Source organism: Limulus polyphemus, unplaced genomic scaffold, assembly GCF_000517525.1.
Source record: "Limulus polyphemus unplaced genomic scaffold, Limulus_polyphemus-2.1.2 Scaffold2139, whole genome shotgun sequence".
NCBI lineage: Eukaryota > Metazoa > Arthropoda > Merostomata > Xiphosura > Limulidae > Limulus > Limulus polyphemus.
Window position 1 is genome coordinate 155,521 of NW_013667749.1, and position 18,561 is coordinate 174,081.

An 18,561-nucleotide genomic window follows, 5' to 3' on the forward strand; every position below is an offset into this window, starting at 1 on the left:
AAAAGCTTGAAAAGGACAAGATTTCAGTGATAAGTTCTAATTTTCTTCAACTTTATGTATATTTTTAATTTATTGTTAGAAAAGTAACTAAAAAGTAAAACTTGATAATTTACTTAGTTATATAAGGAAACTTAAATGAAATTAAATAAACAAAATATTTGTTATGAGCATGGTTGTGTAATTTGACGTGATCATGTTGGTAACTGGGTCCATTGTTTACGCAAAGCTGTTGGGTGCAATAAATAGGTGTTGCTGTAGTCTGAGAGGGTCTAAGAGCATTTGTGAAGAAATATAACTAAATAAAAAATCTATTAGCTTTGGGTGTAAAAATAAATAGTGTATAATTGCCTCTTACAATGTGCATTTATTCTAGAAAAAAGGGTAATTTATATTTAGTTTTTTAAATGATGGTTACAAACTCAAATTGTCCCCCTGTGGGACAGCCGTAAGTCTACGGATTTACAATGCTAAAATTAGGGGTTCAATTTCCCTCAGTGAACACATCAGATAGTCCGAAGTGGCTTTGCTATGAGAAATACACACACACACCCAATTGGACCAAGTTTGTACACAGTGTTAGCATAGAGAAAATAACAGATAGAATATAAAGTTTTACTGGAAAAAAGCTTTTGATATTAATTTACTATGTTCTAAAGATTATGCAAATAGAATTTCAAAACTGTATGATGAAAATGTATTTTTAATTTTAACATGAAACTCACTTTGCACTCAGATTAGTCAGAGTCTGACTCCATAAATTTTTAGGTAAGTAGTTAGTAAAAATACTCAGTTAAAAATGATTTTTGTGTCAAAAGACCTGTAATGTTTACTAAAGGTTTGCCGAATTTCATCAAGGTACACTTACTACATGAAAAGTTTAAATAGTATGTATAATGTCATGGTTATCTGATAGTTACAATGTTGGTCAAAATGTCTGAACCCATATCCAGTCAGTTCAGACAGTTTCTTTATATAACAATAGATCACACAGTGGGAGATTCCACTAGTGGATAATACTTTGAGAGCTCCAAGAAAAACAAATTAAGGATCCCAATTTATATCCTTGTTGTACAGCAAAGTGAAACACATTCAAGTCAGAATGAGGGATGTAGTACAGATACAAACAACCTATGGCACTTGTGTGATCATTTAAAACTATGGGATGTGTACTGTACTGTTGTTACCAATAGCTGAGAAGTGGTTCTCAACCTGTGTTGCAGTTAGTGGTACCCTGGTGTCTGAGGTACAAAATTCTTCAGATATTACATAATACAATAACTGGAGGATAAAAATTTGTTACACAAACTTGTGCTGCCGTTGATATTTCTTCTGGCTGCATTTGAGTCGAAATATTTAACACTGAGGGAACACTGTACAGTATGTGCCATCCAGAGGAAAAGTTGGCCTCAACAGGGTAAAATCCAACAATACATGGTTGTTTCTTTACAGAGAATAGCTCTAGAAATTGTTGGTGCATTCCTGAAGACAGAAAAAAGTCACCTATATATACTTGTGGTTATCAACTATTTCACCAAGTAGGTTGAGGTTTATCCAGTGATGTATACATCCACAAAGTCCATGGCTAATGGACTGGCAGAATAGGATAGCCTGGATCAGAGTACTTGAAAAGATCCCCTCTGATCAGGTAGCAAACTTTACAGCCATCTGTTCACAGAGTTATGTAAACGTTGGGTGTGGCAAAGATACAAACTTCACCACCTCACCTCCAGTCTGATGGACTAATGAAAAGGGTGTATGAAAGCATTCTATGCATTTTGGTTAGTATTTAAGTAGGATGGTGACAAGAACTCGGTCTTATCTCATTATGACAGAAGTTAGATCAAAAAATGCCAGTTCTTGACGAGATGCTTAGTTTGAATGATCCATGTAACCACCAATGTCATCCTCTCAACTGATATGGCTGGTATTGAACCCAAACCTACATTTAGGAGTCAGATATTTGAAAGATTGTTGACCAAAGGAGCATCACTACACTTGCTTTCTGAGCCCTGAGTGGTGACATGAAATATTGTGCATGAACTACACTATATGGTTACTACTCAATTAACACAGCTAATAAAGTCATCAGCTTGAGTAGCCAATAATTGAAAAGAAGTAGCATTCTTTGCTTTTTGATACATTGGGTAGTAATTTTGGCAGAATATATGGGTTACATTTCATAACTACATCTCAACTAGTGCCAGTAGATATGATTCCTAATGCAAGGACATTTTGCATGAGTAAAGATTATAGGTGTTTGAAAACACAGTCAAAAGGACCTTGCTTTTTGAGCTATTAAGGGATGTTCTCCAAGATGAGAATCAATCATCTAATCTGTCAGGGTAGTGTGAGGTTTATAGAGAATACTGCTAAAATCTTTGCTAGATATTTTCTTTTGAGGCTGGAAGAACTGTCCCCTATGCAGTCTTGAATTTGTTTTTATTTGAATGTATATTGATATTAATATATTGACAGCATGAATAATTTACCTTGACTTACAAACTTTTAGCTGAGGTCTTAGTTCAGCTGAATTTAGTTTGTGATTATTTATTTCACGAAAGTCTGAAGGAAAACTGCTTGAGTTTAATGGCTTGCAGGTAGCAGCACATAACTCAGCCAAGCTACCAACTATACCTTGTAAAATAACCTGAGACAGTTATTGTGCGAGTTGAGTTGAAACCCAGAGGTTACCTACTCAAAATCTATTATGGTGACGTGTAATGGAGATTAATGTGTATGGTAATATACATTTCTAGATAAATGCATATGTATGGTCATGAATGCATGTAGGAATGTCACACAAAATCCTTCAGTTATATGAGAAACACAATTATTAAGCTACATGGAAAAAGAAATAAAGGATTTGATCCTGATTTTAGGACTTTGCAATGTGAAGTTAACTGTGGTTACTAGTCTGGGAAGTATTATTTGAAAATACGTTATTTTCATTAGTACTCGGGAAAGAATATTTCAGTTCTGACATTAAAATATTTAGCAGGAAGTGAATGTTCATGGGAGGAGTAACAGTGAGACACACTATTTTTGAATGCAAATACAATTTCACTTATGGTTTTTCTGGTAAGAATATTGTAGAAGATTTTGGTTGCTTAGAGTCGAATGTTTGAGTTATTGAAATTATATGAATTATGTGCAATTCATGGATAATAGCTTAATTATCATAAAAATATAAACTTAGTGTACTCAGCATTTGATGTAGTTGTGATAGAATATTTTCAATCAAGTAGATAGATATTTTGAGAAGCATAATTTTTTGAGTATTTGCTTTTCAGCACAAAGAGCAGATATGATGCATGAAAATGCATTCTATAAGAGTACTAGGGGAGCAGCCCCCCAGTGGCACAGCGGTATGTCTGCGGACTTACAACGCTAGAAACCGGGTTTCGATACCCATGGTGGGCAGAGCACAGATAGCCATTGTGTAGCTTTGTGCATAATTTAAAACAAACAAACTAGGGGAGCATGAAAAGTGACAACCCTGGGCTGAAACTTTAAGTTGCACCATTGCTAGTATTAACTTGTAAATGAAAGAAGTGCCCAAGAAAGACAGTGGAGATTTTGATTATTCTAATAGTCAAAAGTGAGCATTGGTTGTACATAATCTGGATCACTGTATGTATGTATGTAGTTTTTCAGAGAGCGTGCTGTCCTTTGCTATGGAATAGTAACAGTGGCAGCATGACTATTGATCAAAAAGGTAACCTAATGATGGTCTATGGATTGAGCCATTCATGGACACTGGGAAAAACTTATTCTGTGGATGTATGTTGCATGAAAATATGGGTAGGTCAAGGATTACTCTGCTTCTAAAGGTGGGTTTTAGAGGCAAGTAATAGTTGTAACCACATAGTTATGAATCTCTTCAATCTATGGATCTGGTTGACCTTTTGATCTGTTGTAAATCATAGACCTTGCTATTTCAATCTGAACTTTTTCTACAAGAGATCAACTTCTCAATGCTTTTGATAATCGCGTTTCAATTAATCAGGGTTTTGTGTTCTGTTATTTTGTGTGCTAAAACCTCCTGTTAGATGCTGCATTGAGAAGTTGAATCCTTAATGAGATGGGATGTACTCCAAGGGTTCCAACAGTAGATCAATTATGGCTGAAGAGAAAGTAGTGGGAAAGAATCTCCAATCAGTAGAGACCTCTATCATGCAGACTCTCCCAGTTGACTGAGAACTAGGGTACAGGGATGATTGTGTGTGTGTTTGTTTTTATAGCAAAGCCACATCATACTATATGCTGTGTCCACTGAGGGGAATCGAACCCCTGATTTTAGCATTGTAAATCCATAGATTGCAAAATCTTCAGCTATATGGATGACTTTGAAAGACATTGCTTGCCCACAGGAGGATACCACTATGTGGATGCTTTGTACTCTGTGTTGTCTTTTCCTTTTTGTTTTTACAAATGATCATTTTATGTTGCAATATTAAATTAGTGTTAGAAGTCCTTTCCTGTATATAAGTTATATTTTCATGCATTAGTTCATGGTCTTTTAAGTTTTTCTTTGTCATATGTATATAGCATCAGACATATTTCATCCATGCTTCAAGGTTCTCTGTATTGTATTTTTGCATTTTGAAACAATACTGCCTTTTGTGTTGTTTTGTTGTCAAGGAGTTTTATTTTGTACCCACTTTGAAAGTTTTATTTCACTCTGTATTGTATAAATGTTATGTAGTATTTTAGTTGTACTTTTATATATATATTGAGATGCTAAGTGTGTGTGTGTGTATATCCCTATACTTTGTAAGGGTTTGTTCTATATAGTGAATGATTTGTTTCAATGTAAAAGGGTTGATTTAGTGTTTGTACTTCATGTTACATTTTATTAAGAGATCTTAGTATATGTGTTGACTATATTCTGAAATGGTACTACCTCTTTCACCCAAAGTTATCACAACCTTGATTTGACCTCTAAGCATTGCTAACATTTTCAACAGCACACTAGTCTATTATACTCCTTCATTTTTGTAACATTGCAGCTAGATGTGTCAATAATGTGACTACCCTTCACCACTCATACTGCACCATCTATACTAGCTGTCCCACCGGGGGATGGATGGTTGTGTCACATTCTTGATTGGCATTCTAGTGTCTAGACGTGGGTTTTAACTACAAAATTTTGCTTGTATTTGATACACAACACATAACATAATCAATGTGATATACAAACTGGATGTTTTTCATATCATGCTTTTGTGTTCATTAACTCTCACAGTCTTGATGTAAAAGCGTCAACATGTATTTTCAATAGGAACTACATGTAGCTGTTAATGCTTGACCTCTACCATTTGTACTTCTTCAATCACCTACAAAGTGATTTGTCTGAAAAAAAAAAGAAGGTCCCATGTATTTATATTAAATTCACTGTTGAAAAAGAAGACTCTTATTTACCATATTAAAAAGAATGGGAAGTTTGAAACCAGAGTCTACCATAAAACTACATTTTCAATTTATACTTCAACTATAAAAGTTTTATACCAAAGAAATTTAAAGCACATCTTTTTTAAAAATTATGGTATACAGAGCCCATAAGGTTTCTAGTAATTTAGAAATAATTGAGAAAAAGACATAAATAGCATAAAATTCTATCTAAGCAAAAAAAAAAGAAACCAATAAAACTGATACCAGCTTTGTTGATGTACTCATTGATTATGCTGGTTATCTAAAAAAGACTTATAAACACTAGAATTCACTGGAAAGCATGCCTTGAAATAAAAAAAAACAAAACTCAAAACCTTATTGTGTAGCATTAATTTGCAAGTAGAACTTCATGTCATCCTTAAACCAACTATCAGAATAAGGAACTATTTTCTGTTTAAAGACAGAATAAGAAAATCAAAACACACAAATGTTAACTATATCCCACTAACAATTCCTATAACATGCTATATTTAACTATCATCTCTCTCAACAGCTAATCCCATATACATATAACTTCAAAGTCCATATTATGGAATGGTACAATACTTGACATGTAATTTTAAATCCACAAAAGATGCAAGTGATAGTATTCAAAAAGTCTGAAAAGAAACATAAAAAAAAAAAATGAAGTGAAACCAAAACTATATGACATATGTTTATTTTCCAAAAACCATAAAATTCCTAGGAGTTCATTTTAATCAAAAATTAACCTGGAATACTCACTTTTCAAAAATATCAAAGAAAATACATTTAAGAATCAAATTGGAGGTTACGCCAATGGATGCAATGCCCAAAATATAATGTTAACTTAAAAAGTATATATCAGGCCTATCATAGAATACAGCAATATCGTTACACACAATATGTTTGAAAAAATATACAAATTGATACAATCACAATAACTTAAAGCAATATGAACAGCATACCAATTTACACAGTGACACAGCAGTATGTATAATGTATAATGCTAGAAACTGGGTTTTGATACCTGTGGCAGGCAGAGCACAGATAGCTCATTGTGTAGATTTATGCTTAACTAGAGCAAACAAACACTTCACCTTTCAACACCATTCAAGCTATTATCACACACAGAACAAAAACCACCTTCCACCATAGAACATTTTACCTTTTCAGGACATCTTTTCTGATAGTCTTACCTCTTCTTACAGAAAGATATTTCAAACTTCTTTCTGCCCCCTAAGCATAGCTAAAACATTTAACACTCAGCACACCAGTCTATATACCCCACAAATTTTCTGCCAGTTTTGAACATATATATAGCATGTGACCACCCTCCACCAAGGCACTGAGATTTCAAAGGTGATAGACGTTTAGTACCCTTCAGCAGGCAAGCAAGACATTCGATATGACCCAGTGGGTAAGCATACCCTTCCAAAGTACCCCTTACAAGAAGAAAGCACACGGACAGATATCTCCAAAATCTCCGGTGGCGGGGATCTATGTCAACACCCAGCATGAACAGAGCTTCAGTTAAGGCTGGTTTGGTTGCAGATTCACTAATAGAAACCACAAAACACTTTACCCAATACCTTAAAGAACTAGTAGCCCTTGCACAAAAGGACTACAAACTAAAGATGAGAGCAAAAAGGAAACAAAAACCTAAAAAAGACAACAAAATCTAACTTACAAGTAGAGAACTCAGACATGGAAGTCATAGAAACTTCCGAACCAGAAGAACAATCAGAAACACTAAAATCACATGAACACAATGAAGAATACAAACAGACACTAAATCAAACACAACATAACGAAACACACGAAAATGCACATGAACAACAAGTAAAACAAAATGAAGCAAACGTAGTTGAATTTAAACCATTACAAAACACCACAAATACTTGAAGATACAAATAATTTCATCCTGGTAACACTTAAGAAAATAAGAAAACTGACACCACAAAACGTGATCACTCAAACAAATGTAACACCACAATACTCAATAATAATACAAGGAATTCCAGCTCAGTATAGGGAACTACAACTTGTGGCTGAAATCAAAAGATGTAATTCGGAAGTAAATATAACATCAATCAAGCATCTAGCTAAGGGCGGCATCCTAGTTAATGGGTCAGAGGCCACTGACCTCAACCGTCTATTGAAGGAATGGCCCCAAGGTGCATTTGAACCCGGAAACATCACAGTACACATACCAGGAAACAAACTGAACCCCAAATCTTTTATTATAAAAGATATACAGAGCCGCATTACAAACGAAGACATTGAAGCTGAACTCACACATAAACACATACAATCCACTAAAGTTGAACGAACGTTTTACAACAGAACACAAAGACTTACAAACTTAGTTAAAATATATGTACATGAAACACAAGATATCCAGGGTGTAATATCAAATGGTATTATTTTCTGATATCAAAGATACACTGTAGAATTCACAAAAACACCAGTGGTAGTTGTAACCCACTGTTACAATTGCCTGTGCTTTGGACATGTGGCAGCTGCATGCAAAGCTCTCCAATGCTGCATTTGTTACACTGAAAATGTATTTCTGATCGGTACTTACCTCCTTTCACACAAAACTGTCTCGATCTTCTTTCTGCCTCCTAAGCATTGCTAAAAAATTTGAGAAGATTGGCAGATTGCACGAAGGAACACAGTTTACCAAGATATGCAGAAACGTTGGAACATTCTCAAACATGCATTGAATTTTAGTGATACTCTGATAACAATTTAGAAATTTAAAACCATTGGAAGTGTGGAAAATTTCTAAATTAAATGTATAAAAGAGACTATCAAGTACCGATAAGTTCATTTCAAAAGTCTAATGAAAATAAAACGTATGAAACAATGTAACATACCTGTATGTAATTTCCATAAACTCATTGATTCTTTTTCTCAGCATATATTCCAAATAGTGACAGAAACTTGTTTCTTTACCAAAAATATTACTGTTTTTGAATCACCACGTGTTTAACAAGTTTTAGGTGGAACTGAAAAAATTATATAATATAAACTAAAAGTTACAAAATTTAATTATCTGAAATTCCTGGTGATGTAGGTACTATTACTTGTCATAATGTACTATAATTTAAGTAATTCATTGTAAACATCATACAGACAATAAAATATTAAGCCTTTTTTAAATTTTTGCCCTTGTAACATAACTTTAAATGCTACTGAAATAACTAAAGTATGTACTTGTCATCAACAGTTTTTGCTTATTAGCTTCATTTGTATCACTAGGTACAGCATTTCTTTGCATCAATCTCATATAAAGAAAAGTGTCCATATGGTTAAAATTGTGATGAGATTTTTAGAAGAGAAGTTTTAACATAGATGAAAAGTTTGGATTGAAACAAAATGTTTCAACTTAAGTTGACAAAATGTAAGCAAGTATAGGCTGATAGTCTGTTGTATTGATAAGTTTTTCTTATATAATTATAAACATGAAATAATAATATAATTTACAAATAATTAATCATCAGACCCTAGAGAATATGATTTTTCAGGTAAGTGTTTTGGTAGTTCAATTTTATATTATTATCATAATTTAATGCTTCATTGTATCTTAGCCCCCAGTGGCTCAGCAGTAAGTCTGAAGGCTTATGATGCTATAAATTGGGTTTTGATACCCATGATGGGCACACCACAGATAGCCCATTGTGTAGTTTTGTGCTTAACAACAATCAATCAATCTTGTATCTCAGCCATGTACCATTGCATGATCTCTTTTAATGTGCAACACACACATACGTATCAGTTGAATGATATTGACAGTTAGGGAGATAGAATGAAAATAACCAATTTAAGGTAAAAAACTGTAAAAGAAAAAATACAACCTTGGAAGGGCTAATGATATCAGAACTGTATAATTTTTTATATTAACAGAAAAAAATCATACATATACAAATCTTATTAAATATAAAAGTACAACTCCATACTGTCTATAGATAGTGTTTGAAATACTCCTGACAAGACACTAGGAATAATTAAGTGAGCATGAAAAAAAAATTACAATACTTGCATTAATTTATAAAGTAAAATAAATGCCTGTTGTAATAATAAAAAAAATGTTGGCTTTAAATTGTTGTCATAAAAGATAAAACTCTGGAAATGTGTTTAGAAATTAAGATGATGTGTTTCATTGCCTTAAATTGGAAGTTGCTTCAAGTAATAAATTTCATAATCACACATAATTTGTTTGTTTTTATCTTATTTTTATTTTATTGCAGGGTAACTGGACAAGTGGAAAGGTAGTAGAGTCAATTTTTAATGTGTGTGAATGGTCAAAAGAACCAATTGAAGTGTCTTTTACAGCTGTGGAACTTTTTGATCAGTAAGTTGGTTATTCAATGCATTAAATATATTGTGATTCTATAACAAACTCTGAAGGGTTGAAGCCATTGTGTAATCAACATTAATGTTTCTTAAAACAGTTATTTCATCACATCATCACTGTTTTTGATTACATATCTAACTTTTTTTTTTTTTTCAAAATTTCCATGTAATGGTACACAAAGGACTATCTATGTACAACCATACCTGATTTTGAACTGATAATGAACTTTTCTGTTTTCTGCCAATGTGTGTGTATTGCCCTTTGCTTGTACTCTTGTGTTTAAGTTTAAAAAAAGCTTTATAGCTATGCAAGTGGCATTTCCTAGAACCCTCATGACTTACAGACAAGATCAAAAGTCTGTTTGAGAGAGATGTCAAGTCTAGAACAAGCCATCTCCTGGACATCAGACTATTTGTTGATGTTGCAAAGGTAATGACCTCCATCTTGTTTCTGCTGATGACAGGTTGCGTGCTGGAACAGGTGTTGACAATGTCTGGTGCACCAAGAAAGGTTGTTTACACACTTTCTCTGAGAATCGAGCTGAGGGTTGTTGCTTTGGTGTGATATTCATGTCTGAAACCAAATGGAGAGTTCTGTATAGGACTTCAAGACTTTGCCAGCCACAGTCATTGGAGAATGGTCAAGACAGACAGGAGATAATATTGATGGACGTCATCTGCTAACAGTAGTGATCTTGCTGGGTGAGGAAACACCAGAACCAGTGGTGAGGAACAGTTTTGACAGTACCTGATGATGACAAAACCTTGTCGAAACGTTGTACATTTGCTGTTATATTCAAGTTTTTCTTCATTACCCATTCAAGCCATCTCCAGCCATTATTAGTCTCAAAGTGGGTTCCTCATCATCGAGTTTTGACAGTCAGTTAAACCACTGTCAAAAGCCTTCTGATTGATATGGCTGAGATTAAACAGGATAATCAAGTAGCTAGTATGACCATGTGGTTGAAGAACCAATGACTGTAAGGAAGAAGCATTTCTTGGTTTCTGAGCTATTGGATGGTATTATAAGTTATGATGTGTGCACTAAATTGTTAAAATTACCATTTGATTATTTACAGTTATTATGGTGTTTTGATCATAAGATCAGTTTGACCAAAAGGTCATTGTGACTCTTACATTCTGAGCTATTGAGCAGAATTTCACAATGTAGTATATTCATATGATATCACATGATAACTGCTTGATTCACATAGTTAAGATGGATAGTAATAATAAATTTAATATCTAAACTATTAACAGTTTGCACAACTGAAGGTGAAGTAATTTTCTGAGACAAAAGTGTCATCTTTAGTTTTGTGAGAATTATTCTCCTGATCTGGCCAAATAATGGAAATTCTATGAAGCATACTGCATGGTTGTCTCTAGATTCTCCTCTGTACACCTGAATAGTGTAATAGCTTTTCCATGTGCAGTGAGAGAGTTGTGTTTTACTTGAGTGAATATTGATATATACTATAGCAATAGCACAAATTGTAACTGAAACATGTTAGTTTAGCTAAATTCTGCCAGTAATTATTCATTTTGTGATGCCTAAAAAGAAACACAAGTGAGACAGCTCTTAGATGACAGCACATTACTGCACCTCTGGTATAAACATAACCTGTGTGATGCAGCCCAAAGAGGATACCAGATACAGTTGATTTTAAGCTATTAGTGTATGTGACAGTGTTTAATGTTGATATATGGATATGGTAATATGTAAGTATAAATAAGTATGTCTGTGTTATGTGAAGTTATTCATAAGTGATGTATAATACCAATGGATCAATTACATAAAGAACACAACTATTATATAGCTTGTGAATAGAAATAAGTGATTCTATCTTGATGTGAAAACCTTGTGATATGAGATTAGCTGCAATAATTGACCTCTGTTATTTGGAGGCATAGTGCACCTGGTTTTTTTTTCTTTCATATTACAACTGACATTGAAATATTTGGCAGGTAATGAATTTTCATGGAAGGATAACAGTAACATAGAAACTTATGTTATGCCTGAGAGAAAACACATTTTTACCGGGTATACAATGAATTAACAAAGTGTAGTGACACATACAATCACAGAAAATAAAACTAGAAAAAGAATAAAGAAAGGAATAACCAAGGTGCAAAGATAAACTGCCCACTTTAGGAGAGGGCAATCTAACGCAAAGGAAAACTTAAATATAGTAAGCCCCTTTAATTGTGTACATAAAAAACAAAACTAAATACTAGGGAAAACATTAAAATTGAATACATTATAGGAACAGAAACTAAAATTGTTTCATAACATAAAATGTAAAATGAGCAATAATAAAGCACCAAAATTAAAATTAAAGCTAAAACTCTAACTTTTAACATGTAAAATCATGAGGGAATCAGAAAATCAGACTTAATTCTCTCACAAATATAAAAAGAGAAGTTTCTTGAATTTAACTTGCAAATCAGTCATTCCTAGCAGATAAACACACTCATGGGTGTTTGCAAAGAAATGATGTGATCTTATTTTACTTATACACACATGTATCCATCAAACACAGGGAAGCACAAAAAATTTAAATCCTTGTTCTTTCCTAAATGTTCACATGCATGAAACAGCAAGGGCATTGTCATTCCACACCCCATCCCCCTCAAATAAAAATAAAACGCATAAACACTTTATTGAGTCCTCCCCAAGATTGGTTGAAGCTTCATTCCTACTCTCTAAGCCACACAGACAAAATCTTTAGGGCCATTGCTGTTTTGTGGTTGGTCACTTCTGACTTCTTGATATCTTCCTGAGCTTTCTTAAGGGCTCACTTGGTGTCAGCAAGCCTGCCTACAAGCACTACAACTCCTCATACAATGTGAGAGTGTTGCCCTCTGCCTTAGTCAATCCTCCCCTTGGATATACAGGGCCCATGCCTCTATCCATTATGCAGACATCTCCTATCAGTGCCTTTTTATGACAGGAATTTGCTCCAGTGTTTGGCAATGTTTAATCCCTTTCGACAGCTTATCTTGGGGATTTACATTTGTGGTTTTCTGGAAAGGGCTGTAATTCCTCTTCAAAGAATGTCTCTTAGAACTGTAGCATAAGTTCATCCGAGGAGACTGGTGGTTCTCACCTGACCCCCCAATGTGGAGGCTTCAATCTAGCATCAAACATCTCGACTAACTTGTGGCCAGAAGAAACTACTGTCGGATGTGAGCACAAGTATGTTACACCTTGGTGCCCTCAGATTCTAGTGTTGTGTAGTCAATAATATCCATTGCCAAAGAGTTTTGGGAACTACTAGGTGCAGAACTACCTCAGCATCCCACTTCTCTGGCTTGTAAAAACAGTAGAGCACACTTTCTTACAGTCACAAGTGTCTGTACAAGTGCCAGAGGTTATGTTTGTTCATGCTATGCTCTTCCACTAGTACTGGGCAGGCTTGACTTTGCTGAACTGCAAAGAGCACCCACAATAGGTCATGGTCCTTCAACTGCTCAAATTAGAGCTCTTGCAGTGTTAACTTTGGCATTTATCCTTCAGTGGAATCATCATCTTTAATTTATCTCTCTCTGATGCTGTCCAAACTTGCTTTCATTGTGGCTTGGCAAATTCTTTGATGACCCAGTGAAGTTTTCTATTGTCTTGCAGTTGTCTCTCTCTCTCCCAACACAAATCTTCTTCTCAATGTAAAGTTCCAGTCTGTTATCCACTGGAAGGTTTTAGATTGGTAGTGATGTTGCCAACAGAACTCTGCCCAGGTGTTGAACTTCTCTGAAATGATCATCATAGGCTCTGTTTGAAGCTGTTTTCCTACATGTTTAATTTGATGGTGGTACTGTAGCGTTAAATAAAGCTGAGTTTGGTATATTGTAGTTTCCCTCTGGTGACTTTCTGTTTCTTTGCCAATTTAATTTTCCAAAGTCTAATAAAACCACAATGTATTTCTATGTATCTATATAAGTTTTAATGACATTGTATACTTCATTATCTGAATGCATTAATGTTTTAAAATTAAACACTAGTTCTTTGTATAAAGTTGTAACATAATATTTGTAACATAAGTTATAATTTTCCTATACTGAAAATGTATTTGCAATAGATACTTCCCTCTTCTCACAAGATTAGCTATTCTTGTTCATTGCTGGCCCCTATATGCGAACTTTTTATTTACACATGCCACATGCTTCTCCTATTGGAATTAAGTGATTCCAACATGTCTCTCATGTAAATCATCATGCATCACCTCTCCACCAATAGGAGCATAGTACACTCACATAATCCATGTGATACCCTCAAATGTGCCTCTACCAAACTATCATTTCGGAGGTTGACAGAAAACGGAAGCACCAGAAGTGTGTGGAGAGGAAGGGTGGGAAGTGTGAGAAAAGGGAAGTACTTATCAGAAATTAATTTTCAGTATAGAAAAATTATAACTTCTGATACAGTACTTCACTCCACTCAAAAGATTAGCTAGAATCCCACATTGATTAGGAGGAGGGACCGGTGTGAGGGAGGAACAGACTTACTCCCCGAAAACTTCCAAAGAATACCTCCAAAAATGAGAGAGTCAGATCTTAAGATCTGAAAGAATTGAACTGCACCACTTCTGAAACAGATATACTTTCCACCCATGTGTGGAATGTGTAAGATATCAGGGTAGAAAATGAGAGGAGCACAGCTGAGTGGGAGAGAATGTGGTAGGAAAGTGATCCTAACCAGAGAAAGATATTGTAACTCAATCCCACAATGAGAAAAGTGGGTTAACAAGGATACACTCCTGGATGTAGAGTGGGGGACCATACTAGGTAAGTCAACTATATCCAAAACCTCCTCGTGGGGTACCCACATAAGTCTCCCCAGTTGTTGTTGGTGGTGCCAGTCGAGTTTTAGCAGACATATTGAGTTTCTCTTCCTGGCACTCAACTACCATTCATGATGACTTTAACTCTGGGAAAGTCTTTGGGGTAGAGTGGTCTTACAGGAGGTTGGTGCATACTTGGTTGCACCTCCTGATAGTAATGAGATATTCTTGGACAGGACACCTCAAGAGAAACTCCCAATGCACCATATTTTAATTTACTTCCAGAATTGTTGCAGTTAGTAGCTGTTCCTGAGCCACTTGTGGGTTATGTTTGGTTTGATCAGCATAGAAATGGCATTGGTCAGTGACAGTTTCCTCGAAAAGGTAGTTGCTTTTGATTGGGAGACTTGGGGTAACCTGATGACTGACCTTGCAATATTCCTAATTGCCAAGTAGGGCATATTTAGGTATGGGCTATGTTGGGTTGAAAATCAGGCTGGCTCTAGGTATCTTAGAAACTTTAGCAAAGTACAGCTAATCACTTTAGTGGAAATCCTGAGCATATTAATGTTTATTATATTGGCTTTTCATTATGCAACCAAAAAAAAGACATGGAAGATTTAGCACACACCATAATGAATTCTTGACTGTCTAGTTTAAGAACATAATAGCCAGAAGGGCAAATAATTGGATCTTAAATAGCGGATGTATTGATTTTAAAATGCAAGGTCAGATAAATTGTGATTGGTCAAATGATCAGCCAGGTTTGTAAGTTGAAAGGGGGTCATGACTGTTTGATCACAACTATTCTTATTCTAAAAACTATCTTTAGAGATTCAGTAATGAAGCTATACCTTTGTGAAGTGACATTCCCACAGGCTTTACTTGTGCTCACACCTTATATGCCTGTGGAATTTGTAACCCTAACACTTATAAACTCACTCTTCAGGCTTCATTTGCCTCCACTTGACCAATATCAGTAGCTATACTGCCTCCTATTGTCACTGAAGTTATAACAACCAGCACAGCTTACACTTTAACCCAGAACCGTTTTCTACACTACTGTCTGGTTGTTACATAAATTGAGTCTATGTCCAGTAGTAAAGGAATGGGATCAAGAACTGCAAAACTGATTCTTGTGTACATGAGTTAACTTGGGTTGTCAGATGCAAACATATAAGTCAGACTATTAAAATCCATTAATGCTTTCATCATTTTTCGTACTTCTAGATACAATTTGTTACTAGCTAAGTGTGATTGTCAAAGTTTAACCATGTGGGAGTTATTTCAAGCCAACCCTATAGTACATTTACAGCTCACATTTTCATACATTTTTTTACTACACCTTGTACTGAAACTATATAAAGAAAATATTTATAAGGCTGTGCTTGATTGAAATTATTCCACCAAAACCAAATATAACACTGGGTACACCAAATTTACATTTGATATGGTATCTAAGCTACTGTCTGTAAATGTAAATTACTACTGATAATTTTTATGAGTGGGTGAAGTCAAGCTGTATATTCTCTCAGACATAGTGCGATTTTCATTTTTACCTTTATCCTTCCATGAAAATCCACTACATGCCAACTATTTCAATGTCGGAATTCAAACATTCTTTCGCAAGTATTAATGAAAATAACTTTTATATAACACCCTACACAACAGTAATCACTTTTAACTTCATATCACAAGGTCTTTACATCAAGTCCTTTGTTTTATTCATAGGTTTCTTAATAGCTGTGCTCTTTATGTAATTTATCCATTCATGTCACACATCACTCTTGAATTGGTAATGTACATATAAGACCACACATGTATATTTCATACCTGTCAACCTCTAATACCCCCCACCCATTAACAAATTTCACATTTTTAGAACCTAAATGGAGTGATCTGGTGGCTTCTAAGCATGTTGTTAAAATAGATATGAAAGGAGGTTTGTTCACACACAAGACGTGTTTTTCTTATATAAAACAATTTTAATCATTTTAAAAGAATGTTAAAATTCCCATACAATATCTTACTTCCTCTCATAAATAGCTTTCTGGACTTATACTACCCTCTATATGCACAAATATTTGCTCACCACTATTTTTGATATTCCTACCTACCCTCATGTAATCACGTGAGACATCTGCTTGCTATCATGCAAATGATCATGCAACAACCCCCCACCAATAGGAGTGCAACACAACTCCTATCGTTACTAGTACCTTCTCTTTTGTTTTTGTGCAGCCCATAATCACATCTTGATTGGCAGTCCCACTGATAGGCCATTTTTTCGCTCATGCCTTCCTATGGATTGTTTCTTTTCTGTAATCAAGTAGATTAATTGTGTGTCTTCGTTTTTTTCTTTTACTAGTTCATTAACTTTTTCGTTCATGTGTCGAATGTTATTCCAAACGTATTTTTCTGTGTTTTTCAAATATTTTTTTTAGATTTTTGATTGTATTTGGAGTTTCAAATGCCATCAGAGTATGCTTTTACTGCTGAGAAAGTAACTGCTTTGTTTGTATGGAGTTGGATAACTTTATGAAGTCTTTTGAGTCACTGGGTGATTGTCCTCTATTACCATGTAAGGGTATGCCTGAACATGAATATGTGTATATTGACAGCCTGTTCACTCCACTTGCCTATGCCTCACTGTCCCAGTTTGTTTTGAGGGAGGTGCTTAAATCTCTTTCTCCCTTCGTCAATTTAATAATTCAGAATGTTATATTTTACCCTTTGATTCCTTACCTGTCCTTCTCAGTGTCGCAAAGATGGGCTGGTATCTAGTGTTTCAACTCCCTCACCAGATATTGGGGTTCACTTGAGTTGTTTTTCGGAACAGTTATGTTCTGGGATTGGTATTTCATGACACCCACATACTCTGTTAGATCATGCTTTGGAATATCACTGTTCTGAGTTTCCCTACTTAAGCCCACAGTGTTTACTCACTTATCCCTTTGGGAGTTTGGACCTCAATACTTCAGTTACTTTTCCCAGCCTTAGTTTCCTGTTTTTCACCATGGCATGTCTCTCCTCATTTACCCTTTCCTTGCTAATATGGCTCTTCTGTTGTTGGGACCTTTTTGGGGTTGGGATGCTCTTTTGTTGTATGTTTGCCTCCCTTGTCATTGTGTGATTTGTGCATGACTCCTTCTTTGCACCAGGAGGTTTTGGGGACATTCCCAACTCATTGGTAACCAGAGTTGAGTTGACATAGTAGCATACTTTCCTTTCCATTTGTCCCAATTCCCTCCTGAACCTGTTCCTGTGTCCCACTCTCCTACTCCTTCTCCTTTTGGGTTCCATCCTCTTGTATTCCTGTGGTTCAGTGTCAGTACTTGTGGTGCCCTTCTGGGGGAAACCAACAATCTCGGAGACTATTTAGTAGGTTTGAGTCCTGTGGTGGCCAAGCTCCTCCACTTTGTCCATGTCTACTGGTCCTTCACCATTGACCCTTTGGTTTTGCAGGTTGTCTTAGATGGTCTGATCTTTCATTCTGATTCTCCTGGGATCCTGTTTACTGCCAGTGTCTTTTAGTGGTGGTACTGGATCTGCTTCACAAAGATGCCAGCAACTGGGGAATTATGCTTATCTGGGTTTTTATTCCCATCTTTTTCTCATCCCCAAGAAGTCTGGGGACTGGTGCCTTGTCATAGAGCTGTTGGATCTGAACTACTTCTTGGTCCTACCTCATTTAGCCATCAAGTTGTACTTGTCCCTTCAATTGGATATCACCCGTGGTCTATAGAAGACAATCGTAGATGGTTCAGTGGTCTTCCTTTACTTTCTCATCCCCCCTGCATCCTGAATTTACCTTTGTTTTGTCTATTGGGTTGTGTTTTTCAGTTCTTGGCTCTTCCATTTGGGCACACCTTGGCTCCCTATGTTTCTTGTTAGGTGGTCAGTGCATTTGTCCATCTTTGTTCTTCTTTGGACCTTCATTTCTACAGTTACATATACACCTGGAAAAAAGTTAAGCACCCCCGTGTTTTTTTTCAAGTGATTCAGATTCGAC

At 35.4% G+C, this 18,561-nt stretch overlaps 1 protein-coding gene across 1 annotated transcript in view; it reads left to right on the forward strand.

Moving 5' to 3' along the window:
• Nucleotides 1-18,561, forward strand: part of LOC106466064 (cyclin N-terminal domain-containing protein 1-like) — a 72,343-nt gene that overhangs the window by 22,601 nt on the left and 31,181 nt on the right. Inside the window, exon 3 of the mRNA XM_022394016.1 lies at nt 9,666-9,769. Coding sequence (XP_022249724.1) covers nt 9,666-9,769 — 104 coding nt within the window. The remainder of the gene's footprint in view (nt 1-9,665; nt 9,770-18,561) is intronic.